The 25,028-nt window shown below is 59.9% G+C and overlaps 1 protein-coding gene and 1 long non-coding RNA gene across 3 annotated transcripts in view; one reads left to right on the forward strand and one right to left on the reverse strand.

Annotated features, from left to right (window-relative positions):
• SEZ6L (seizure related 6 homolog like) overlaps positions 1–5,696 on the reverse strand; it is a 34,598-nt gene extending 28,902 nt beyond the window's left edge. The window contains exon 1 of one of the 2 annotated variants that reach the window (XM_072024351.1): positions 5,551–5,696. In XM_072024351.1, the coding sequence (XP_071880452.1) occupies positions 5,551–5,617 (67 nt within the window). In that variant the 5' untranslated portion in view covers positions 5,618–5,696. The remainder of the gene's footprint in view (positions 1–5,550) is intronic. The other variant, XM_038187524.2, reaches the window with a different exon arrangement.
• A 3,404-nt stretch (positions 5,697–9,100) lies between these two features.
• On the forward strand, positions 9,101–21,159 carry LOC119718573 (uncharacterized). The gene is made up of 3 exons (XR_005269696.2): positions 9,101–9,387; positions 10,797–10,924; positions 20,231–21,159. It is a non-coding gene; the product is annotated as an uncharacterized lncRNA (long non-coding RNA).
• The last annotated feature ends 3,869 nt before the right edge of the window (positions 21,160–25,028 follow it).

Here is a 25,028-nt window from a genome sequence, read left to right on the forward strand (position 1 = left end):
GACGTGGCAGCCCTTTCACTGCGCGGGTTGCACGGCTCCAGGATCAGCCCCGCGCATTTTCCTTCTGTCACAGTTTGAGTTTTTGGATGCGTTCGCGTTTGGCACCGAATCTCCTTTCTAGACGAAAGCTTTGCATTTCCAATCACACCTCCAAGGCTGCCCGTCCTGGCCAGGCTGCCTGCACGCTCCCTCCTGCTGCCAGGAGCCAGCTTTCGGCTGCATAAGGCTCCGCTGAACCTTCCTCGCGCAGCCATCTGTCCGGCTCTCATCCTGCCCTTTTCCTTTCCGTGCTCCTTGCTCTTCCAGAGAAGATGTGGGGCCAAGCCCCTGACCAGGGTTTGGACCACCTGGCGAGATTCTTGCTTCTGCAAACCAGCACAACTCAGGCTCGGGCAGCACTCAGGTCCCATGGGGTCAGCCGCTGTCATGGCCCATAACCAGTGAAAGGAGGAGGAGAAGAAAAAAAAATAAAAATAAAAAAAGATTGCAATGTCTGGGCTCTGCGCTGTCCCCTGCACGCTGAGTCCTGCTGCAGGCCAGGGCCTGGCGAGATTCTGGCTTCTGCAAAGCAGCACAACTCCACCGGCTTTAGCGGCGTGATGCTAACGCACAGCAACACGCACCGAAGGATTTGCTACCCCACATCCACGTCAGTTAAAGGAAGACGCTGGAGCAGAAATAGTCTCCTCTGGAAATAGCAGGAGGAGCGCTCCGCTCCCTTCCTGCGCCAGCCGCAGCCCCCCACACCTGAAAGTCCCCCGGTTTTGTGCTGATTGCCCTCACCCCGTTCCCCAGAGCCCCTTGGAGGACCCCCCCCAGCAATTTGGGAGGGGTGCAGGCACCAACAGGGGCTGTGCAGCCCGTACAGAGCCCAGCAGGTGATGCCAGGGGGAGGTGAGCAGTGCCCATGGCGATGCCCGCAGTGAGCAGAGGGACCGGGAGCTGCAGACCCTGGGGACAAGAGGCCAGCTGGGACCAGCAGGGAACACGAAGCAGGTCAGGGACTGGTGGCAAGAACCTCCTCTAATTGCTGAAATCCCCACGGATGAGGGCTGTGAGGGAACAGAGCTGGGCTGCCCATGGTCGCTGCATGGCTCAGGAGTTCGGTGTTTCCTCTCCACCCTCCCAGCGGCGCAGCTCCTGCAGCAGCCACTCCGGAGCAGCAGCAGCACGGGGGCAGCCCAGGAGCAGCGCTGCTGTCTGCAAGATCAGCAGAAATGTGGGGCTCGGGGCTGTGGGGCTGGAGCTGCCCCAGCTCTGCTCCCAGCCCGGTGAGGCTGCAGGAGGCAGAGCACCACCCAGGCACAATGGGGCTGCTCCCCGGGGCCCTGCACCAACCCTAACAACCGGGCTATTAGCAAGCTGCAACACCAGGCAGGCATCTGGCAGCCTCTCCTGCAAATAAAGGACACTTTCGTTTAGCATCTCGGTGGAAAAGGGCTGCTGCGGGGGAGATTTCTCCCTCCTTTCATCCCGGCTGATGCAGGCTGGGGTGGACGCAGGGCTGCAGAGCGAGGAGCTGAGGGTTGGCACCGTACGGGTGTCCCTGGTGCTCCTGGTCCGTGCATCACCACGCGCTCATCAGCATGAAAACTGAGCCTGGGAAGCAGGCTCTTTTGGGAAGGGCCCTGGAAAGCCTCATAAGGTGGCTGTGAGCAGCAGCTGAACCGCAGGAACCTGAGTCAGAATGACACAAAATCCCCCCTGACCCCGCAGAAATCCCCCCTGACCCCGCAGCAGCCTGCCCAGCTCCATCCACCATCCCTTCCCTTTGCTTCTTCCTTCCCACCAGCTCCTCTCTCCAGGCTCAGTGAATATCCGAGCTCCCCACGCCACCAGGACCACGCGGTGAGAGCCTCAGCACCCCTTCCAGGGTGCTCCTGGCATCCCCAGCACCACGTGCCCGGCAGCGCCAGCGCTACAGACACAGCACTGGCTCAGCACTGAATTCAGCAATTTCATACTCCTGACAAGAGGGTAAATGCATCCTGATGGACTGGAAAATTGGAAAGCCGCTGCTCACGCTTTATTTTCTATAGGCATCTACCCGAACTCCCGCAAGATACATTTATTGGCAGGCTCCAGCTCCAGCCATGTAACTGCGTGTTATGCTAATTAAAATATAGCCTGTGTTTTGTAACAGGATTTCCTTGGAGCATACTTTACTGTTCAGTAATCACTTTCAAATATTTGAAAAATAAAATCCCATCAAGTAAATAACTTTTGGATGGCTCACGGTAGGTTCCTTGTTTTCCAGAACCCCGCTGGAACTGGCAGTGCTCATCACCATGACAGAGGATGTAAAACACGCTGATCTGTGAGGCTGCTTGTAGTCTAGATCAAAAGCTGCATGGTATTTAATCATACGGAGCACATTTCATTAAAAAAAAGAAAATCTGTTTGTACCAAAGGGGATAAAAAAGTGGCACGGAGCTCAGCTCTGTCCCTGATTATCCCCAGTGACCAGCTCTGGCCCTACGGGGGGAGGTGGCATTGTCCCCCCATCCATTTTTATCACCCATGGATGATATAAAGGCGGTGATGCCCTGCCACACCTCATGTGCACTGGCTCATCCGTATCTCAGTGTCTGTTAATTTCTGAACCCACAGCTGACTTACAGCCACAGCGGCTGGGTTGCACACCGAAATGCTCCGCACTTCCCTTTTTACAGCGTTTGCTTTTACGAGACCTATACGAGGCATTCAGCACGGCAGGTGAGCACACTTTGCTGCATTAACCTACAGACTGCATCTTCGGGCCCGAATACTTCCATCAAATTCCTCACTCAATGAGAAATGCACAGAAAAAGCCATTCGTAACGCTGTAAAATCCACAGAGCGCACATTCCACATAGCATCTTTATGCATTCATGATGGCTAAAGCACTGGAGGAGTGGAGAGCTGAGCTATTAATTCAATTGCATTGCTGCCGATCCAGACCTTACCCGTTCTTTCTGGTAAGCAGCAGAGAAGAAAGAAGAGGCAGTTCGATGGCCGCTGACCCCTCCCCACGCCTCCCCTCCCTCTCTCCGTGGCCGGCTGAGCGCTCGCCGTCGGCTCCTTCCTGCGATGGCACCGCTTGGGGTGCTGCCGGTTGCAGAGGGAGCACGGCACCAACTTGTTGCAGCCCACGTTTGGTTTCTCACCACTGGACACGCCAATTTTTGGGATTCTCCCGCGGCGCTGCCCTTGTCCTGCAGCCGGGAGCCGCGGTGCTGTGCCGCTGTGCCGCGACAGCCGTGCACCAACGGGCTGAAGGGGAGGAGGAGGGCAAGCGGGGGGGTCACAGAGGAGCCTGGTGCTCAGCACCCCCCTTCTGGTGCTTCTGCTCAGGATCCACGGGTTCTGCCATGGTCCACGGGGGTTTCACTGCTCTGCTCCTGCCTCTGCATCACCAGCACCACCTGCACCACTGTGCCGGGGGCTCCCCTGGGGCCCCGCAGGATGAAGCAGCAGCATCCCTGGCCCACAGCCCCCCCCAAACCCCAACCCCCCGGCTGCACTGCCCGGGCTGCAGGTGGGCAGGGAATGATACTGCCAGGAGCTGTTTCTCCACCTCCTCTGTTGGCCGAGGTGACTCCACAAGTGCCGAGCACCAAAAAGCCACCGGCAGAGCGAGCGATGGGTGCGCGGCGTGTGGCACCGGCGGCTTCTTGAGAGAAGGAGCCAAAAAGTCACGGAAGGAGGGCAAGGAATGGTCCCCCAGCAGGGTCTGGTGCTGCCCCCCACCCTCTCACAGCACACAAAGGGTCCCATTTGGAGCTGGGACCACGGCCCTGGCAGGCAGCAGGGCCCCCCCGGGCTGGCGCTGCCTGCGCAGAGCTGGGGCTTGCAGCGGTGACTCACGGAGCCTCGCAAGGGGTCAGCTCTTTATCAGCTCCCTCTCTGCCAGCACCGGAGGAGTTCAGTACGCCGCGTTCTCCTACCCTGAGATTGATGACAGATCGTGCTTGCCATGAGGGCCAAATCCTGCTCCTGAGAAGCCCGACTGCGTGCTGCTGCTCCCACCCGGAGCTGCCGACGGGCAGGGGGCCTCCTGCCCCTGGCTGCTGTAAGGCTGGTAGTGCCCCCACTGCCCCCGGTTGGCACAGCCCGGACCCCTGGCCCCCCTGGGCCCCCCCTGGGTCCCCTGGGCAGCAGCTGCCCGGGCACGGCTCCCAGCACAGCTCACCAGCTGCCTGAGCGTTTGTAGCACAGCGGAGAAACGGGTCCTGTGTGTCCCGGGCTGAAACAGGATGTGCACAGCCCCCGGGGCTGATTCCTCAGCAGTACGTGCACGGTCATCCAGAGAGCACAAACACATCCAGGTGAGAGGGAAAATGCCACAGCCTACACTCATCTCTGGTTTGTTACCCAGAAAGGACAGATTCGGTAAACAAGATCTGCGTGGAAGACAGGGTTTAAGATGGAAAAGTCAAAGTCTTTTAGTGCAATCTGGAGACGAGAACAGAAATGAAAGCAAGGCAGGAAGCATTGCACAGCCCTCAGGAGCTGCTCATCTTTGCTAAAACCACACCACCAGCCCTGGAGGTCAGCCTGCCAGGCCCTGCACAAGCGCTGCAGCACAGACGGGCACCGGCCTCCCCAGTTCTCCCACTGCCCAACCCGTACTGGGAGCAGCACAAACCCCACCGCCCTGGCCCCGCAGCCTCCCCGGTACCAGCTCCCAGAGCTGGCAGCGGATTCGCAATCCGGAGGCTCCGTGCCAGTTTGCAGTGACTTTGTCAAGTCACCCGCACACGGGTCCCGGAGCCTATTCTTAGGTCTGGCACGGCGGCGGTGGGAGAAGCAGAGGGAGCCAGTTTGTGTGGAAACGTCAAGCACGTGGAAGGCACACGCAGCCCCGCGGGAAGCCACCGCCGCCCCACGGCCACCCCCTCCATGGGATGGAAACACCCACCGGGCACCCCGGGGGGGCTGGGACCCGGTGCCAGGGAGGGGGGCAGTGGGGACCCTCCTGGCGGGGGGGGGAAGCAGGGGGGTCCTCCAAATCTCACAGTGCGCTGCTGTGCCCTGGGCCCACTCCAAGAGACCACCCCGGGAGTGCCAACCCTGCACCCTGCCCTGCAGCTGCCCTCGGGGGGGTCCCAGCTCCCGGAGGGGTCCCAGCTCCCGGAGGGGTCCCAGCTCCAGGGGGGGGTCCCGGCTCCCCAGGCACAGCCGCCGCCGAGGCCCGGCCCCCGGCAGCACAGGGCTCCCGACGGCCCCCGGCTGCCCCCCCCGGGGCTCCCCGCGGCGTCCCGGGAGCTGTCCGCAGGCACCGTGCTGAGCCGCCGGGACGCGCCGCGACGCGCCGGGACGCGCCGGGGCCGGGGCCGTGCGCTCGCAGCCGTGCCCGAAGTTTCCTCCCGGCCGGGGAGCCGCAGAACCGCGGTGGGGGGGTCCCGGAGACCCCGGGTGCTGGGGGTCCCGGCCTGTTCCAGCAGCCCCCTCCCCGCTTCCCCCGTCCCCACGCACGCCCCGTGCCCGTCCCCGCGCACATCCCCGGAGGGGCGCAGGGCCCCGCACCCCGGCCGTGCTCCCCCCCCCCCTGCTCGGCCCGGTGCTTACCTGGGCGCGGGGCCGCGGGGCCGGCCAGCAGCAGGGCGAGCAGGCACAGCCCGCGGGGCCCCGGCATCGTGCGGCGGCGGCGGGCGCGGCGGAGCCTCCGCGCTGCTGCTGCTGCTGCTGCTCCGAGCCGTGCCGAGCCGGGGGGGGCGGCGGCCGGGGGCTGGGGGCTGGGGGCTGGGGGCTGGGGGCTGGGGGCTGCCGCCGCTGCCGGTGCCGGTGCGGGGGAGCGGGCGCGGCGGAGCGAGGAGCGGAGCGGATCCGAGCCGAGCCGAGCCGAGCGGCGGGGGAGGGCGCCGGCGGCCGCCCCGGCCCCCGCGCAGCGCCGTGCGCCTCGGCCCCGCCCGCGGCTCCCCGGCCCCCCCTCTCCCCGCCCGTCCTCCCCCGGCTCCCCCCCGGCCCCAGCGCTCTGCCCCCTGCCCCCGGCTCCCCGCAGCCCCCTGCGGCTCCCCCCGGCCTCGGGAGCCTCGGTGCCCCCCAGCCTGGGCAGCTCTCCCGCCCCCCCCCCCCAGCCCGCAGGCTCCAGCTTTGCCTGCCCCAGCCTCGCTGCCCCTTGTCCCCAAGCCCCCCCCAGCGCCCCAAGCCCCTCTCACCGCCCTGCTGATGCCCAGCCTTGCCCCCTTCCCTCCTTCAAACGCTGGCTGTGGGGAGGGCAGTGGTGCTGGGGGGGGGGAGTGATACGTGCCCCAGTGCCCCCCTTGGGAGCAGTGCTGGAAGCTGGGCTGGAAGAGGACAACGCAGCAGGGCAGTGGGCTTTGTGGAAGCAGAGCCCCCGTATGTGGGGCTGGCACCTTGGCCATAGCTGGGCACTGGCGGCCCCTCAGCCCTGCAGCAAAATTAAAAAAACACGGAAAGTCCCCACCGAGCACCCCTGGGCTCTGCGACCTCGCTGCTCACGGGCAGCATCAGGGGCTGGTGCCACCAGGACACCCCTGCCCACCCCATCCCACCCAGCCCCCAGCAGCGGGGGGAGCTGGGTGCTCTCCGCAGGCCTCTCCTGCGCCCGCTGGAGCTAGCGGTGTGATTCCGCTGCCTTTGGGAGGAACAGAAAGGGAGGCTTCGTCCTCTTGAAGCCACTGATCCGGCCCCGAGATGTTTGTTTGCTGTAAGTCACCTTGCAGGGGGAGCCACCTCGTCCTCCCGGCCCCTTCTGCCTGTCCAACCCCCTGGGCAGCGCGGTGCCACGCAGAGCGCCACGCGTGCCGAGTGTCCCAGGATCAAGGCCAGCCTCTCCCCAGCGCATCTCCTTTGGTGCTGCTGCCATCAGACAAGCCCTGACTCCCTTTCAGAGAGCAATTACGCTGATTTGGTTACCTCAGCAACAACAATCCCAACCTGGCATCACCACCAATGCCAGCAGGCAGCACACGTCCTGCCACGAAACCATCCCAAACCAGGCGCTGACCCCGCTGCCGCCCCCCGGGTTGCTTTGTGGGGTGCTGCTGGGGCCCGAGGGGCGTGGAGGGAGCAGGCTGCAGGGCAGGAGGGCTCTTTGCATTCCCTGTCACTCCCGGCTGCCGCCAGCTGGGAGCACTTGGGCAGCCGGCGAGAGAAGGACAAAATAAGAACAGCCGAGAAATCACCGAGAGGTGCCGTATTTTATTTAACACTGGCATTTTCATACACAACATGGGACTCGCCTGCCCAGAGGTTTAATTTGGTATAACAACGCTATCCGCAGCAGAGCGAGAGCTGATCCCTCCCTGCTCCAGCCCCGGCCTCCCTCCCGACCCGCAGTTATTAAAGATAAAAGTTGTCGCTCGTTTAGCAGTTTTCCTTGAGTGATTTTTATTGTGTTCATTTGCTTTGTAGTAAACTCCTAAGATAGCCAGATAATAACATCAGCGCCATGGTAACAGAGAGGGGGAAAAAAAAAGAGCAAATGGTGCATTTGTAATGCAAAACTGCCCACTAAGTGGCAAAAGTTGTTGGTGATGGAGAGCCAGCAGCGAGCTCCAGCCCCCCCCGAGCAGCTCCCCAGGGCTGGGGGTCCCCTGCTGCCTCCCCTGGGACCTGGGGCCGGGACCCAGCCCAGGAGCCACCAGCAGCCGGGGGCAGCCCCAGAGGTGCAAGAAAAGCACAAATTGTTATTGCTCCTCTGGCAGTGCTCAGGGCTGGAAATGTTTCATGGTCAAGAAACTGGGAATTGGAAAAGAAATAAAGAGGAGCATCTCCTGAGGCTGTTTTAGTGGGCATCACTCTAATTAGCACCGCGCTCATTGGCAGTTACCTCAGACCTTTGATTAACAGTGAAGAAAATCAATAAGCACACTAAAAATTCAGATAAGTTTCACAGCTAATTTTAATTTCACATTTTAATCGTGTATTAATGTCAATCTTAATTACCATAATTAAGTCAGATGTGACTTAGCAAGAGCAGCTTGGAGATAAGGCGTTACGAGAAGGACGGCGCCTGCCCGCGAGTGCCGCTCCGCAGCCTTTGGGATGTGGTGGATGAAGGCGTGGAGAGAGCCCCCCTGCCCCGCTGTCCCCAGCCTGGCCTGGCTCCTGCTGGCAGAGTGTCCCCAGCAGTGCCAACAGCAGCACGAGGCCTCTGACCTTCTCTGCCCCTGTTTTGGGCTGCCCATGTCCCCAGGTTGCTTCCTCTCCTGGGTGCGCAGCAGCGCAGGGGGCTCAGCCCCACCGTTTTGGTGGTGCCTGCGCTCTGGCTGTCTCAGCTGGTGAGGTCTGCGGGAGCTGCACAGAGTCCAAACCGCTCGGAAAATCAATCTCTCATTTATTTTCATGATGGTGATGCAAGAGCCCGGCGATGCTGTGTTTGCTCTGCAGTTACACCTATCGATCGCCGTCCCCCAGCCTCCCCAGGCCTGGTGGGGCAGGAGCGGTGTGGCCGAGGGCAGGCTTTGTGCACCGAGGAGCCCTTGGACACGTCCGCCCTGCAGAAAGCTTCCCGCGCCCTGCAGCATCTGCTTCGTGGTGGTTCGGGACCAAATGCAGCCATCAGAGCCCCACATACCCTCAGGCTGTTGTGGCTGTGCCACGGGCAGGGACGCGGTGGGCGCATGGCGTGGATGTGGCTGTGGCCCCGTGGCTCCTGCTGGCCGTGCTGAGCCCTGCGTATGGGAATGGGCATGGCACAGAGATGGGCTCTGCGTGCCCTGCGTCGGGACAGACCTTGCTGCCTCCTGATCACAGCACGAACCACGCCGGGTGCCCAGCCGGGAGGAGCGCTGGCAGCCTGACTCTCTGGGTTTGGAGCAGGAGCTGATGCTGAACCCCTTGGCTGCCCCTGGTGATTTTATGGGCAGTGACACATCCCTGCGCTCCCGGCCCCAGCCCCAAAGGCAGTGCCTGCAAGGACAGCCAGGTCCTCCCGAGCCCAGGCTGAAGCATCGCTGCTGGCTGCTGGGCGGCTGTGCCAGGGTGAGCAGGGATGGAGCTGGGTGGGGGAGCAGAGAGCGAAGTGGGGAGCAGGGAGCAAACCCACAGAGGAGCTGGGCATGGGGCAGCTGTGATGTGTGCAGCAGATTCTCTCAGTTTGCTCAGAGCTCCGCTTTCTGCTACCAGAAACCTCACTGGGGAACATCTCAAGGCTTCAGTGCAAGCTCGGTGCTGCTGCCTCCTGCAAAGAGGGCTCCAGTGCCAGGCTCTGCCCCCCCAGAGCCCTTGCTGTGCGCATGGGGCCAGCCTCGTCCCTGCGGCTTCCTCGGGAAGCTTCCTCCTCCTCCGCTGCGTGGTGCCCAGGAGGGGCCATCAATGGCAGGAGGAAGCAAAAAATAACCTCGGCTGCAGATCTGGAAGCTGCTGTCTCCCATAACGACGCTGAATCGCGGCTCTGGGGAATGGTCTGCGGGCTCTGCTGACGGGGGGACATCTCTGGTGAGTGGCAATATTGTCCCCGGGCAGAAAAGGCCTTTGTCCCTCAGAAACAGCAGAGCCACTCCAGCCTTTGGCTTCGGAGTGGGCTGCATCCCTGCTCTGCCTTACAAACACGGGTGCTGAATGGGGGGTTTCAGTGCGAGGCCAGGCTCGGTTCCAGCCCCTTTTAGCGCGTGCCCGCGGGCACAGCTGGGGGCCCTTTCAGGAGGGAAGTCCTTGTTCCTCGTCCACAGAAGAAGACTTTGCCCGGCTCAAAAATAGGCTCTCTGTTGGTGCTTGGAGGGGGCTGAGAGGAACAAAGTGCCGTGGGGAAGGGGGCAGCGTGGCGGGGGGGACGGGGTGCCCGGCTGCTCCGCAGCCCCAGCAGCACCCCCACCCCGCACGGCCCCTCCATGGGTGGCAGCGGGGACCTGGTGCTGCTGCGGCCCCACAGCCGTACCTCACCCTGCGCCACCGTCCCTGCGTGCCCGAAGGTTTCCGAGCTGCCATTTCATCTCTGGTCCCAGCAGGGCTTGAACGGAGCCCGAGCTCCAGCTCTGAGCTCTTCACTTCCCAGTCTCAAAGATCTCTCAGCGCAGCTCTGCACCAACACCGTGCGTTCGTTTCAGACCCTGCCGGCCAGCCGAGAGCCAACCCTGTCCACCAGGGCGCAAAGAAAGCTGCCTGCTGCACGGCGCCCACCGACAGCAGATACCCGCTGCATTAGGGCTGTCCTGTCTGGGCCTCCCTCCCTCTATTTATTTAAAAATTGGTATTCATGCCAGGACGCCGCTGGTGTTTGCTCATTGCCTCCCATATAAATTGCAAGATAAGTTACTCTGCACCAGATACTGTTCCTGACACAGAAAACGAAATCTGTAAATTCATGAGTGCACAGAATTGATGTTGTCCTATCCAGCATTTTTTTCTTTAAACAAATAGAAAGAAGTTTTGTTGGAAGTTTTTTTTTTTTTTGAACAGAGGCAAAACGCAGCAGGTCCGTAGCACTGTGCTCTCCGCCTGCAAGAGGTGAGCCAACTCTTTGCCCCTGCGTTACTCTGCAATACTGCATCTAGCCATTACTTCTTCCCAGGAGGATGTCCCGGGCTCCTCGCTCTCCGTGGTGTCTCCCCAGGAGGCTCAGCACCATCGCTCAGCACCACCGGCAGGCAGGGATGTGCTGGGAGGGCTCAAGGTGCTGGGAGCAGCAGGGATGGGATGGGGATGGGATGGGATGGGATGGGATGGGATGGGATGGGATGGGATGGGATGGGATGGGATGGGATGGGATGGGATGGGATGGGATGGGATGGGATGGGATGGGATGGGATGGGATGGGATGGGATGGGTGCTGCCTGCTCGGCTCAGCCCTCAGCACTGAGCAGAGGACAGCATTCTCAAAGCTGCTGCCCCAACTAATTTCCCCACAGGAATCCTAAAAGTGCCTTCTGAGAAGCTGGGCAGGCAGCAGCCCTCCGTGATGCCGGCTGTGCGTATCCCCGGGTGCCAGAGCGGGGGGACCCGGCCAGCTCTGAGACGGCACCAGCTTTAGAAGCAGGTGAGTGAACAGTTTGGCAATGGAAATTAGAAGACACAGGGAAATAAGGGAAACAGGGAAAAAGGAGGAAAGCACAGATGACATTTGGCACCAGTAACCATGGCATTATGAAAAACAGATTTTGTCAAACAGCTGATTGTGATCTTGGAAGAGATTGTAAATATGATGGAGGGAGGTACGTGAGGGGCTGTTACAGGTTGCTGCAGTGTATTTGATGTGGTATCAAGCCATATCATCGTGGAAAGCAGCGAGACACAGCAGCAGAGCAGTGCTCTCCATGGGTTAAGAAGAGGCTCATTGACAGATCTCCGAAAACGGCAATGAGGAATCAGCTTCAAATGAAGGAATTATTAATGAATCCCTTAAGAGCTGGTGCTTAGCTCTGTCACTGCTTCACATTTTCGTTTGTGATCTGCAGGTAAATATAAAATCGCAGGTGATTATGCTTACAAGGAGGAGATTAGCAGGACGGAGAGCTTGGGCAGAGCCGCGCAGCCACGCAGCGTGGCCTGGGTCGCAGTGCAGGATGAATTATTCAAACCGGTGTGTTTCAGTGCCCAATGCTCTGTGCTAAAATCCTTCCTTTCACCTGTGCTCCTGAGGGTTTCAGCACATTCTCAAGCCTCTCCTCTCCCAGTCAGCCCCAGCTCAAGCAGTGCAGGGACTCTGCCAGGCACGGGGCCCTGTGGGGCTCTGGATGGGAGCTGCACCCCAGGAGATGCCCAGGCAGCAGAGCGCGGTGCCTGCAGAGCTGCTCCCATGGGGTCAGCCTGGGGGGCAGCACCCAGCATGGGGCACAATAGGGACAGCAGCTCCTGCAGCTCCTGCAGGCTCTGGGAACCTTTTTCTCCAAAGGGAGCCAGCAGTGGTGCTTTCCTGTTTCAACCAGGGCATCACAAAGAGGCCGTGGCAACCTTTACGCACAGCCAGTTCCCACCGGGGCTGTGCCACAGGCTAGCGGAGATGTTCCTGCTCCTCCCACACCTCGGGCATCACGCCAGGAGCCAGCACCACGAGCATGGGGGCAGGATGGTGGCAGTGACCACTGCGAGCAGCTCACAGGGGCTGAGCCTTGCTGGGAGGCTGCAGCCACCTCCCAGCCCTGCCATGGGGCAGTAGCAGTGGGTGTGGGGCTGCCCCATGGGTGCTCCCCGGTGCCCCAGGGCTGGTTTCTCAGTAGGGGATGTTTGCCCTCTTTGTGGGGGAAAGGGGGATTTGTTCCAAAGCCCTTTTCATGAAAAAAATCCATACTGTTTTGCTTTGCTCTGACCCATCTCCCAAGCTGTGATGGTTTAATTGATTAGCTTGTAAGAGCTTGGCAGCTGAGCCTGTGCTTTGCCGGTCGCGTTCCTGCAGCTCCCGCAGGTGGGAAGCCATTAACTGCCCCCGGGCTCCTCCCTCCGCCCACCAAAAGCTCCTTGGGCAGGAAGCTGTGGCTGCTTTTGGAGAAAAGCCCCTAAAACACTCTGTCCTCGCATCGCAGCCGGGTCAGCCCCCGCAATCCACCCCGACGGGTGCAGGTCCCACGCACGGCGCTGCTGTGGGTGCCCACTGTGCGCTCACACTGCACACCCCACTGTGCTGGAACCTTACACGGGTACGGGTCTATTTATTACCAGAGATCTTAGCAAAATAATAACAGTTCACTTGCACAGAGCTATTATCGCGGCTCGCTCTAACTTTGTGCTGCTCAGCGTGTCAGGATGATGAGGGGTTGGTACTAAACCTACCAGCAGCCACTAAGTGCTGCCGTATAAATGTCTCTTCCGAAATCACAGGACTTTAACTCGCTGGCACCTGTTTGGAGTCCTGTGAAGAGGGATGTGCTGAAGTGGCAGTGCCCAGTGCTGGCTGCCCCATACTGGGTATGGGATCTGGTTATGGGACCCAAGCAGCTCTTCCCTCGGTGCCAGACCCGTGGCTCTGTGCCCGCTGCAGGGCTGGCAGGATGCGGCCACGGCTCCCTGCAGGGATTGCTCTGGGTGGCTCGGAGAGAGGCAGCGAGCCCTGCTCCGTGCCCGTGGTGGCCGCAGCACAGTGACGAGGCAGCTGGGGGGCAAAGGCAGCGGGTCCCCAACCCCCAGGGCCACCCACACAGGGTGCCAGCGCCTGGGGGACGCTGCGGGGATCCAGGCACGCAGCGGGGAGGTGCTGCAGGAGGACAGGCAGGCAGGCTGGAGACAACATGTGGGGGGCCCTGGCAGGGCTTCAGCATCGCAGCGTGTGTGCGTGTGCATTCGCACGCTGGGAGATGTTGCGCAAGCTGAAATGAGATTAGCTAATGTACTGCAAACACAAACCAGCTAGGAAGGAGATCTCGCTCGCCAGCAAATGCAAATCTTTATGCCTAGTTTACTGTGTAATGTTCCCCATTAACCCCAGTGCTCTGCCTGCTGGCAAGGAGAGGGGAGGGAGGCAGGAGGCTTTTGGTGAATGCTCGTGCAGCGAAAAGGTCCCTTGGCTGCGAGCACCCGGGGGGTGCCGCTGCTCTGCCCTGGCCCCAGCAGCACGTGAGCTCCAAAAGGAGCTGCCCTCGCTGCCTCTTCACAGCACCTGGGGCCCAGGAGCCAGCGGCTGCCCCCAGTGCCTCCGTTACCACCAGTGTGCAGCCACGTGCCTCCAGGTGATGCTCTCGGCTGGGCGCAGACACTTGGCAGAGAGAAGCAGCGGCGATGGGAGCGGGCTCATGGGGGGGCTGCCTGGCTCTTAGCCCCTCCAGCAGTGGGCATGGCCCATCCGAGCTCCACGAGTTAACAGGATCGTGGGGGATTTCACATGGAAGAGGCCTCCTGACAGCCCGCAAGTAGGTCTAATAATTTATTATAACTGCTTTTATGGCAGAGCATAAAAATCCAAAATAAGGCTGGGAATTGTAAGAGTAATCCGCACGGAGCTGAGTTTCTGCACAACCGTAATTTTTTTTAGGCTCCAGTGCCTTCCTCTGGAACCCGAGCACCCGGGTGCACCCTGCCCCGTGCCCGCTGCAGGTTGTGCCCCAGCAGGTGAAGCTGTGCATCAGCAGTGATGCCCAAAGCCCACGATGTTAAATCAGAGATCCAGGCATTGCTGGAGAGGGCGTTGATTAATGGGGTTACTAATGGGGCCGGAGCAGATCTCAAGAGGTCCATCCAACCCAAATTACTCCGTGATTCAGAGGCTGCTCGAGGTCTCTGTGTTGGGTTTGGGGGCCGCAGCCCCGGCCCCTTCCCTGCAGCTCCCCTGCTGCCCTCCTGCAGCCCCAGCCCACGCTGGTCCTGGCACCGTGCCCCTTGGAGGGAGATTGTCTGTCCCCAGAGGGTGACATTAAACGCAGAAGTAATTCCGTCTCCTACGGCTCACCCTGAGCAGTCGTTACTGCAATTACCCTGAGTGCCACTGGATGATGCTTGGTAATTACAAGGCTCTTTCATCTGGGGATCTCCGAGCACTCACTGATCAATTCATTAAGCCCTGCAGCAGGCTGGAGCCGTGGTGCAGGACGCCACCGATCGATAGCTCTCTCCTGAGACGTGGGGCTCAGCCCCAGGGCTGGGGGCAGGAGAGGGCTGGGGGCCAGGGAGGGACAGCAGCAGCAGCCACAGCCGTGTGCCCCGGCACAGAAGGGATGCGTACAGAGGGGCAGCACCAGCCGGGGGCAGGGGGGAGATGGGCAGTGCCACCCACATCGCCCTCACACCCCGAGAGGAGCTGCCTCCTTCGAAGCTCGGCTGCTCGGAGGAGCCCTGGCAGGAGCTTGCCATTAGCACCGGCTGTAAATCTCCTCCTAACAAGGAGCCTGGCTGGGCCCAGGCAAGATTTATAAATATGAATGCGATTGAAAGCAGCAATTCCCCTCAGAGCACACAGGACCGCAGACAGCGTGTTCTCCTGCCTGAAAACACACGCTCGCATCAATTAGGGGCAGGAGGAGAACACTCCCCAGGTGGGGGGTGCTCGGGGACCGGGGTGGACTCGGTATCCGTGCCATGGTGCTCGCCCTCTGGGCACCCTGACCCCACAGCCTGCCCTGGCAGCCCCCACACGCGGCTGGGGGCCGTGGGGATGGGGGCTGCTGGTGGAGAGGCTCTGCAGACGCCTCCCCCAGGGCTGGGGGTCTCTGGGGGGGGAGGACGGCTGCCGGCTCCATCACCCTGGCAACCCCATCCCGCACCCGGCGGTAATTAAAAGGCCGGCTCTGCAGGGAAGGCGCAGGGCCAGGTGGATAACAGGCTCCTGGGCTCTCGGAGCCAGCTGAGGACAAGGCAGGCTGACAAGCCCACTGAGCTTCTTCCTTCTCACTGCAATGACCTTTTCCTCCCAAAGCTGTCCTGTGATGAGCCCGATAACGGCGGGTTTCTCTCTCCTTAGGAGGATTTTCCATTGCACTGCTGCACTGTCAACTCCTCAGAAACACAGGCGTGAAAAATAAAGGGAAATGGGTACGGGGCTGATCTCCACCGGGGGTGTCAAAGCTGTTCGACATCTTGGACCCAAATTCAAGAACTGCAGCCAGTCCTTGCTGGGGGAGCTGCACGTTGGACCTCTCCCATCCGCAGTCATTGCCCAAAATCACCAGCTGCAGGCACAGAGGCTGCCTGGCCACCCCCAGAGCCGTGCTGCCCCCCCAGCCCGTGCCAGCCCCTCCAGCCCCAGCGGGGCTGGCACCAGGTCCGCAGGGATCACGGTGCCGCGGCGGGTGCCCGGCTGGCAGCAGGACCGGTGTCGGTGGCACCGGCAGGACGCCGTGCGCTTGGCTTGGCCGTCCTTCCTTCCCAGGCAACCTTTCAGCCCAGATGGGAGCGCCATAAGGAGTTTTGTTTCCTTCCCAAAACACAGGGCGCACGCTCTGCCTGGCGAGGTGTCTGTGCGGGGCTGCTCTGCTTAGTGCCAGGCATCACCTCCGTGCTCCCCTCCCCTGGGGGGCAGCTGGGGGGGAGCTACCTGCCCTGCTGGGCTTTGGGCTCAGCCGCAGCAGAGCTGCACCCTGATGCCTTCTGGTTCTGGGACATCGCATCCCTGCGCAAAAGGGCTGATGTGATCCGTGCCAAAAGGGTAGAGAAGGCGCAGGTGGGCTCTGCTCTTTAACCTCCTGCTCTAAAAGCCAAGCATCGCACCAACACCTTCAATATCCTTGTCCCTCCTGCTGGGCTGGATCTGGTGTGGTGCCTCCAGCCCCACGGGACGCAACGAGGAGCTGCCAGCCTGGTTTTCTCAGTGTTTAAAACCTGCCTTCACGTTCTCTGCTATGAAACACAGCCATGGTTTTTGCTTTACAAGTGTGATTGCCTATAACAGCATGAAATTACAGCCAGAACTGATCAGCCTGGCAGCAGATAAGGGAAGCTGTCAAGTGTGGCAGCGTGTTATTACACAGGGGGATCGGAAGGAGGGGGCTGCCAGCCCCCGGCGAGCGGCTCCAGGCTGAGCGGCTGCGCCAGGAGAGGCCGGAGGGACCCGGCGGTGCTCCTGGGGGCTGGCAGCGAGGGAGATGGGAGGGTCCGGAGGGGGCTGAGGACAACGTGTGCTTGGAAGGGCTCAGACATGGAGTGCACCTGCTGTAGAGGCACAGATCAGGTGCCCAGAAGAGCAGTGCTTGAATACAAGCACTGCGTGCGCGCAGGCACCTCACGTGTCCACACTGCATCTGAACTCGTGCAGCACGTCCTGGCTGCTTGTGGTCACACACCAGGCAGGGGGTACGTGGGTGGGATGGGGTGGTCACTGGGCACGGTATTGCAAACATTCGGGGCTGCACGTGCCATTTTCTGGCTCTGAGGATGAGGAGACAATGAGCTGCACCAGCCAAGGGGCTGAGCACGCAGCACGCAGCGTGCCGCTCCTGCAGCCACAGCGATTCCCCTCTCATGCTTCTTCAGAAATGACTTCTGGTGAAGGCTTCGCATTTGTTTCCTGTTCTGTACGTGTGGTGGCAGATTTGCAGTGTGCGTGCCCCTGCTTAGTGCGGCCTCTTCTGCTCCTGCAAAGCCCTCCAGCATCACCAGAGCTCCCCTGGATGTGAAGGTCTCCACCACCCTTGCAGAGCCCTGCAGCTCCGTGCCTGGGGAGGGCTCCTGCGAGGCTGCCCCTGCCCGCCCCGGCACGGCCAGGAGCTGCTGTGCGCTCAGCAGCAAGCACGCACCGAACAAATCTCTTTGGGATTACTGAGCCCGTGTTTGAAGGCGGCGGTGGAGGGATCCTCGCATGCAGTCACAAATTGCTCTTTACGCACAGCCTTGTAATGCCGCGCGGTCCCTGCGGCTGCTCTCGGTGCGGTGGCAGTGCCAGGCTCCCCACTGGAGGATCCCGCTGGTGCCAACACAGCTCTGTGCAAGCTTCCTCCCGGCTCACTGCCGTGTCCCACAGCTCCCTAAAACCACTCATCCCTGGCGCTTCCTGCTTTGGGAACTCTTTTACACTCTAGAGGAAAAGTCTCCGTTTACTCATCGCTGCTCTGAGTCCAGGCGCAGTGCGGGTGCTGCCTGGAGCTGGGTTACCAGAGCCCGAGGTCACTGCTGGCAGAAACGCTGCTGGTGGGTGGCAGTGTGGTGTCTGCGGGGCTGAATCGAGCACAGAAGAGGAAAGTAGAAGGCTCTGACCAGACCAGAAACAAGCCAGAACCCAAGGCAGTGCTGCCCACACAGCCCCCGAGATGCAGAATGGCAGCGGGGCGCACAGGGGGCTCCTGCTCCTGGGCTCGGTGCGAGCGGAGTGGGGCAGGGTGAGGGAATGCCCCCTCGCTGTGCTGGGGAGCTGCCCGGGGTTACCTCATACCTGGGTGTTCAGCGTGTGTGTCTGATCAGCTGATGACCCAACACACGAGCAGGAGGTATCATCTTGGTTTTCTCCTGGGATTACTTTTATTTTCTTGGCTCTCTGCAGGAATGGCTGTTGGAGGGGTAGGCAGGGCGAGCAGGATGCTGCACCTTGAAGCAAAGTTAAAGGGAGGCAAAAACCTGAGCAAGGAAAGGTTCTGGGGCAGTTAGGAGGAAGATTTTCCTGTCTCCAGCTGGCTGCTGGCTCGAGGACTGCATTAGCATTGACCTCAGGTATGTCGAGCAGCAGAAATTTCCTAACTCAGCACCAGATCGTGCCTGACTCTAAATCTTGCCTAGCACTGGGTGCATCAATAGCACCTGTCTCGCAGGAGTGTTTAGGGGCTAGATTAATCAATGTCTGCAGAAACACATTCATATCCAGAGATGGATGGTGCTCCCTCAGCACGAAGCACTATTGTGCTTGCTAATTGTGCGCTGTGTACAAACGTGGCATCTGGAAGCACCTCGGGCAGAACAAATGCTCTGCCGAGCAGGATCCCATCCCCTCTGCCCCGATCCCTGCGAGGGAAGGGGAAGCTCAGAGCCTGGACAGGGGGAAAAAAAGGCCCACCAGCCCCTCAGCTGGGCAGCAGGGGTGCAGCAGTGCCGGGCAGCACCTCCCTGCCCTCCCTGCAGCGCTCCCCCAGGCAGCAGGTGGGTGCCCTGGGGTGGGCTGGGACCCTGGCGCTGTGCAGGGCACGTGAGTTGCAAATTCAAATTCCTGCCACTTGCAGCAATTAATAATACAGGACAAAAGCAGGCTCTTCCCCTCTGCAGGCTCCCGCACTGCTTTGGCCTTGAGATGTTTTTTCTGCACGTGAGCAAGAGCCAAAATGAACACGGAATGGGAAGTGCCCTCTCCCAGGAGCTCTTCTCCAGGCTCCACTTGGTGTTATAATGATCCAATCCATCTCGGGAGGCTTCAAATACTTATTAATTAATGCGATGATTGGGTGATTTGGCCATCATTACAGCTGTCTTTCACGGGGCGAAAGAAAAGCATGTTTCTTCCTTGTTTTTCTAACGCCTGGCATTCTGCTGGCATGCTGCTCCTCCGCCACGGAACACAATGTGAAAGCAGGGTGACTCACAGTCAAGGATTTGTATTCAATATCAGTTCAGATTGCATTAGCTTTGCCTAATGCCTTAGCAATAAAGTGACTCTTCATTGTATAGCTGCAATTTATTTCAGCTCCTGGCTTGGAGAAGAACAAGCATCAGTCACGCCGCAGCACGTGTGCCCCGCACCGACCACGCACGGGGCAGGGGGCTGGGATCTGGTGCCTCCACGGGGCGAGCTGGGGGCAGGACCGTGCCTGCTGTGGGTGCCCGGGGTGTGAAGCCACCCGAGTCCCAAACCCTGCTCTCCTGGGAGCAGCAGAGCTGCAGGACCTGGGGGCTGATGGCAGCGAGATCGCAGACTGAATGCCAGGCGCTGTTTTCTGCCACTCGTCCTCTTTGTTCGATCTGGGTTACTTGGTAAATTAGGTGCCAGCCAGGAAAAATGCATTTTAATACAGTTCAAGGCACCGTGATCTAGAGACAGAAAATATAGGCCATGCTTACAAGCTGGGAGGCCACGTCCCAGAAAGCACCATGTGTGAAAGAAGTTTTGAGGCTGTAGGAATGAAGCACCCCAACGTGCGCCCATGGAGCTGCGCGGGGCCCTGTGGTTGTGACACCCCCTCTGTGCTGGGGGGAAGCCTTTCCTGGGCCCCTTAACCCAACAAAAGCGTAACGAGAGCTAATGACTGGAAGCTGGAGCCAGGCACACTTAAATGGGAACAGAGGACACGTTTCTGATAGTGAGGGTAATTACCCACTGGGACAAACTATCAAGGGGGAGTGGTGCTGTCTCCAGCTCCTGGAGCTTTCCGACTAAGATGGGAAGTTTCTCTCGAGAAGCTTTGCTCAAACACAACTGACTGGGCTCTGTCCAGCAGTAGGACAGGAAGAATCAAATCACCTGTGCTGGACTGCTGTCCTGGGCCCTGCAGCATCCCTCTGGCCTTAAATTCAGCGCAGCCACGTTTGGATGAGTGTGGCTGAAGCCTTAGGGCCAGGTCCTGTCCGTCTTCCCGGGGCTGCAGAGGCCGTGCTTGATCCAAAGCTGTCCCCGAGTGTTTGGGGTCAAACCGCTCAGACCCCTGTGTGAGCTGGGGCCGAGCTGGGCAGCAAAGTCAACCACGGAGCTGCTCCGCTGAGCTTAGTCCTGTTAATTACGGCGTGATTAAATACAACAGTAATTCCTTCCACACCTCCACACTCCTGCTTTATTGCAGGCGAGCCCACGCAACAAATTCACGTTTAAATAATGGCTTTTCTTCCCAGGCTCCAGAGAGGAGTTTCCCGGCGATCTGTATCTGCCAGGTGAGCTCCCCGGTGTGATGCCAGCACGCGCTGCCTCGGAGATGGCCTGGTGCTTTTTGCACTTCAGCTGCAAGTTTTGCAAATAGAGGAACGCAGGGAATTTCAGCACCAATTTTCAAAGTTTTCCATCTCTGTTTATCAGCAGGTTCCAGCTGAGCGTGCCTTTTAATGAACAGCCTCTCCACGCAAAGGGCTGCGCTGTCTGCAGCCTCGGTATCAAGCAGGGCGCAGTGCCGTGCGAGCGCAGCGATGAAGAAAAGCCCCGGGACGTGGGGCTCGTCGTTTCCCGAGTCGCCGATCTCCTTGGTTACAGCAACTCCCCTCAACACACAACGCAACCGCGCTGCCCGAGCTCAGGCTGCCAGCAGCAGCCCCTCAGCTGGAGAGCTGGGATCCCGGCTTTGTGGGGAGCTCCCCGCAGTCTGGCACCGCCTCGCAGGGCTCCGGGGACACGTGGCAGCACGGGAAGGCTGCTGTGTGCTGGGAGGGCTCCTGCAGGTGCTCACAGCCGCTTTGCAGAGGCGTCGCTCAGCAGCTGCAGCGTTGGCACCGCTGTCGGGGCAGCGCTGACGAGCGCGATCCCAATTACCGCGAGCTGCTGGGGCAGGGTGCTGAGCCACAACCGCTCCACGCCGTGTCAGGGACGAGGATGGCTTTGGGCAGCTGGCTGCTCCTTCTGTGCAGAGCTGGCCCCGGGGGTGCCAGCAGGGTGGTTGTGGGGCTGTGGGCTCAGCTCCCTGCCCTGGCACGGCTGCAGCACCGTGCCCACACGGCGAGGCTCCTGCAGCGCCCTGCGGCTGCCAGGGCATGGGCAGAGGGACCCGACTGCCTCCCCTGCACACAGCCCGGCCACAGCACCCCAAACTGCCAGCTCTGTGTTCCAAACCTCGCTTCTGCTTCTCCCCCCTTGGTTTCCTGGAGGGTGAAGTCTCTGCCAGACAGCAGCGGCTCTGAGGAGGAGCCTCCAAACCCCCGGCTTTTGCTGCAAACAAAGGGCTCGTTTCCACACGCTGCCTGTGTGGGGAGATTTCCCCAGCCAAACCTGCTGTGCTGTGCAGGAGCCCTGCAGCATCCTCATCTGCAGGCTGGAGCAGGAGAGGAGGCAGACGCAGCACCAGGCAGGAGGGATCTCGGCACAGAAGCCCAAAAGCGGAGCTCCTTTCCTCCAGCCTGCGCTGCTGGGCAGGGATTTAGGATAAGCCTGGCAGCAAGAGCAGCCAAGGGCCGTCCTGTGACAATTTCTTCAAGGTCTCAGCAGCAGCAGGAGGCTGCAGACCTGCAAAGTCAAAGTGGTCACCCCTGCACAGCTGCTGCTAATGCTCCTAATCGCTGTGAAATCCCAGGGATTTGCTGGCTGGGCACAGCCAGCGTGGTGCCTGTGGGGTCGGAGCAGCACCCATGCAGTCGGGGGGAGCCCTGTCCCGACCCCCACCCCGTGCTGCCCACCCCACCAGGGTGTGGGGCCGGCTGCTGCTCCCCTGCTGCTCCGTGCCCCATGGTCGCTGATGGTTGCATCGCTGCGGCCCAGCAGAAATATCAGCCTGCACAGAGGGCAGGAGGCTGTGGCCATCAGGGATTTCTGTGCATGTTCCCCCGTTAATCTCTGTGAAAGTGAGAGCCAGGACTCGCCCTCACCCTCCCCTCCCACCCTCTCCCCTGCCCCAGTGGTCCAGCTGTGTTAGCACCGGTTATGAAATCACCTTGGGGCTGTGCCTCATAGCCCGGGCAGGGACAGATCCCATGCTTGGAGACCCGGCACCACCCCAGGGGTTGGACGGGGCAGCTGGGTTTTCCAGGAGCATTAGGAGAGGCAGTCGGTCCTGCGCAGGGTGCCCAGGACCTCTGCTGGCTGCTGGCTGGAGGAAGGAGGGGGCATTTCTGGCAGGCCCTCCCCAGCAGCATCCCCCCCAGCAGCATCCCCCCCAGCAGTGAGGGCAGCAGCTCATCCCCCCCCCATGCAGCCGCACGGGTGTGCGAGCTCCCCTCCGTGTCCCGCGTTTCCACTCGCCACGCTAATTATAATCACTACATAATTCCTGAGCAACCTCCCCGCTGCGCTGTATTATTCATCGGGAAGCAGACAGGCTCTCGCAGCCCAGACAAGCTGCTCTGTGGTATTAACAAGAAAAGGATTAATTGACTGTTGGGAGCTACCAAAGGCTTCATGGAGGATGCGCTGCCCCTCGCGCCTGGCACGGCACCAAGCAGGCGGGCAGAGGGCTTGATTGGCCTTAGCTCTTGCCCAGCACCTCCCCGTGCAGCACGCGGGGTGCTGTGCAAACCAGCCACTTCTCTGCTCTGTCCCCTGAGGCTGTGCAGCCTGGGCACGCTCTCGCTGAGCACCCCCAGTGCCCAAACCAGCAGCTCCCATCCCGTCCCCGCATCTCAGTGCGGCCACGGCAGCACCTGCTGGCTGGGAAGCGAGTGCAGGTCCTGGGGTCCCTCAGCCCCTTCCTAAGAACAGCCCCGACGAGAGGGGAGAGCAGCAGGCTGGGGCACCATGCCCAGCGGGGTGACCCTTGGGGTGTCCCTCATCCCTCATCCCTTGTCCCTTGCCCCTTGTCCCTCGTCCCCCGCTGCAGGGACAGGACAGCGCACAGCCGGCATGCGACAGACAGCAGCCAGGCGAGCCGCTAGCTGGCCAAAGCCTCCTGTAGCTATGGTAATGAACCACCATAATTCACAATTATAATGTCAAATTTAAACCTAGGGCTTGAGCAAAAAGATAAAAATATCTCTTTGCTCGTGGGATCTCAGTATTATTTGCTTAGCTATATTGGGAGCGAAACGCACTCTCTAGCATCAAGCAATCTCTCTGAGATTAAACACTTTCCTTCCATTTATGCACGTTTCACCCTTTTATAGTTTTATTAAAACGCTGGCTGCACTTTCAATTAAGTGAATCCCTTTTGTAATTGTAAGCACATTTCATATGAATAAATAATTAAATTTGTGGGGTGTTTTGGGCTCAAAACCGCAGTTGGCAATGTTAATGCGAAACCGCTTCAAGGGTGCACAGCCCAGCCCCGGTGGAGGGGAGGGCCGGCTCCATCCCGGGGCTGCTGAGCACCACTCTGCTGAGCGTGGGGGCTGCTGCTGCCGCCCCCCTGCCTGGCCAGGGGTCGGGGATGTCCGATCAAAGCCCTCAGCACTTTGCTGGATCCAGACCTCCCCACGGCTCTGCCACCCACCCCACGGCTCGGTGCCGCCTTTGGCTTCCAGTCCCATGCACGCCCATCCTCGGGCGCTGTCACCAGCCACCCATCAGGTAATTGTGCTCCACACCTTCCATCTGAGGAGCCCAAAGCCCTCTGTAAATATTAATTAATTATCAAAGCTGCACAGCTTGCACTCCGCGAAACTCGCAGTCATCTTTTCACTGAATTTCACACGAAAAAATCTGTCTGTTTTCTGCCATTCCCTCACCTCCAAATGTTGCTTTCCTGGCGCTTTCCATGAAGCACATGTCCACACTTGCAGCTCAGAGCCCCTTTGCCCTGGATGCTGACCTGTGCTCCCCCTGCCCAGGCTCCCTGACCTGCCCAGGTCCCTGGGGGCTCCTGCACCCCCCCTGCACCCTCTCCTGCGGCTCCGTGCCCGCCAGCTCCGAGCAGACCCCACCTTGGCGAGAGGAGAGCTGGGGAACATCTGCAGAGCAGAACAGTTTTGTCCTGTTGGATGGTAGCTGACAAAGCTCGTACTGCTGGAAAGTAATCAAAGTGGACAGGTACCAAGCCCCGCGATCTCTGTCTTCCAGTAACAAGACTTTGAGCTATTTTTAATGTGACAGCAAAACACAGCAGAAGTGTGATCGTCTCCTCTCACAGCTGCAGGGCACAGCGATCTCCATGGGGCCATCTCCCAAGGCACCGTTCTTCTTCCTCAGCCTCTCAAGCCAGCAGCCCCGCAGACGAGAACATTAATATTCATTTTAAAAAGCATTTTTGGCATCAACAGTTTGCCCCAGTTTTGGATTTTGCAGTTGTTCCTATAAGTGATGTCTGGGTGGATTGAATTTGTATCGCAATGCTGACGCTCCGCAATAGGAATGCAAATGAACCTGGGGGTAGTTATTTTCTTCTGCTGCTTTTCTTCTTCCCTTTAAAACCCTCCATCTCTTCCAGGGCCCCCTAATGCCAGGACGGTACTCTGGAAAGGTTCCTATTGTGGAAACTTTTCTCACCAGCTGGTTTGCAATGTGCCGCACCAGCACAAGGACCTTTTGCTGTAATTAAGCTCTGGCTGTTCTTCCAGGGCTGCAACTCAAAGAAATACAGCACTTTCCACTCAGACGAGCAGCTTGACAGCAAGCCGTGGAAAAACAGCACGAGAACCATGGGCTGTGCTGGGAGCAGTGCCCCTCGGCTGTGCCACAAGCAGCACGAGGTCGGCAGGGTCCCCGCTGGGGTCCCTGCTTGGTTTAGCAGTGGGGAGCCCAGCGGTGGGGGCTGTCACTGGCATTTCTTGCACACACGCTTCTCACAGCTATGCCGTGTTCCTCGGTGAGCAGCTGGTGGGTGTAGGACCTGCTTTCAGGCTGGATCCTGGCGCCAGCACTATCTGAAGCCCTGGGCATCCCTGCAGGGCGCAGGTCAGGGCGCTGCCACTCTGACCCCCAAAAACCTCCCCCAGAGCTGTGCAAGCATCCCTCACATCCCTCACCTCCTCCAGCCCCGGCCGTGGCTCCCTCTGCTCCTGGGCACTGGAGGAGGGGCCATGCCCTGCCACCAGGCCTCACAGCATAAAGCAGTAAAGCAGCCACCACGTACATTCATTAGCACAGTACAAGTTATTAGAAGTGACCTCTAACTGCCTGGTGAAATGTAATTGTATTGAGTTTGCCTTGCAGCCCGCAGTGATTTTGCTCAACGAGCAAGGAGGCACATCAGTGAGAGGCTGGTAAATATTCTCTCTGGGTACCCAGGGGAAAGTCCTGCATG

The sequence above is a fragment of the Anas platyrhynchos genome, chromosome 16, assembly GCF_047663525.1.
Source record: "Anas platyrhynchos isolate ZD024472 breed Pekin duck chromosome 16, IASCAAS_PekinDuck_T2T, whole genome shotgun sequence".
Classification (NCBI taxonomy): Eukaryota; Metazoa; Chordata; class Aves; order Anseriformes; family Anatidae; genus Anas; species Anas platyrhynchos.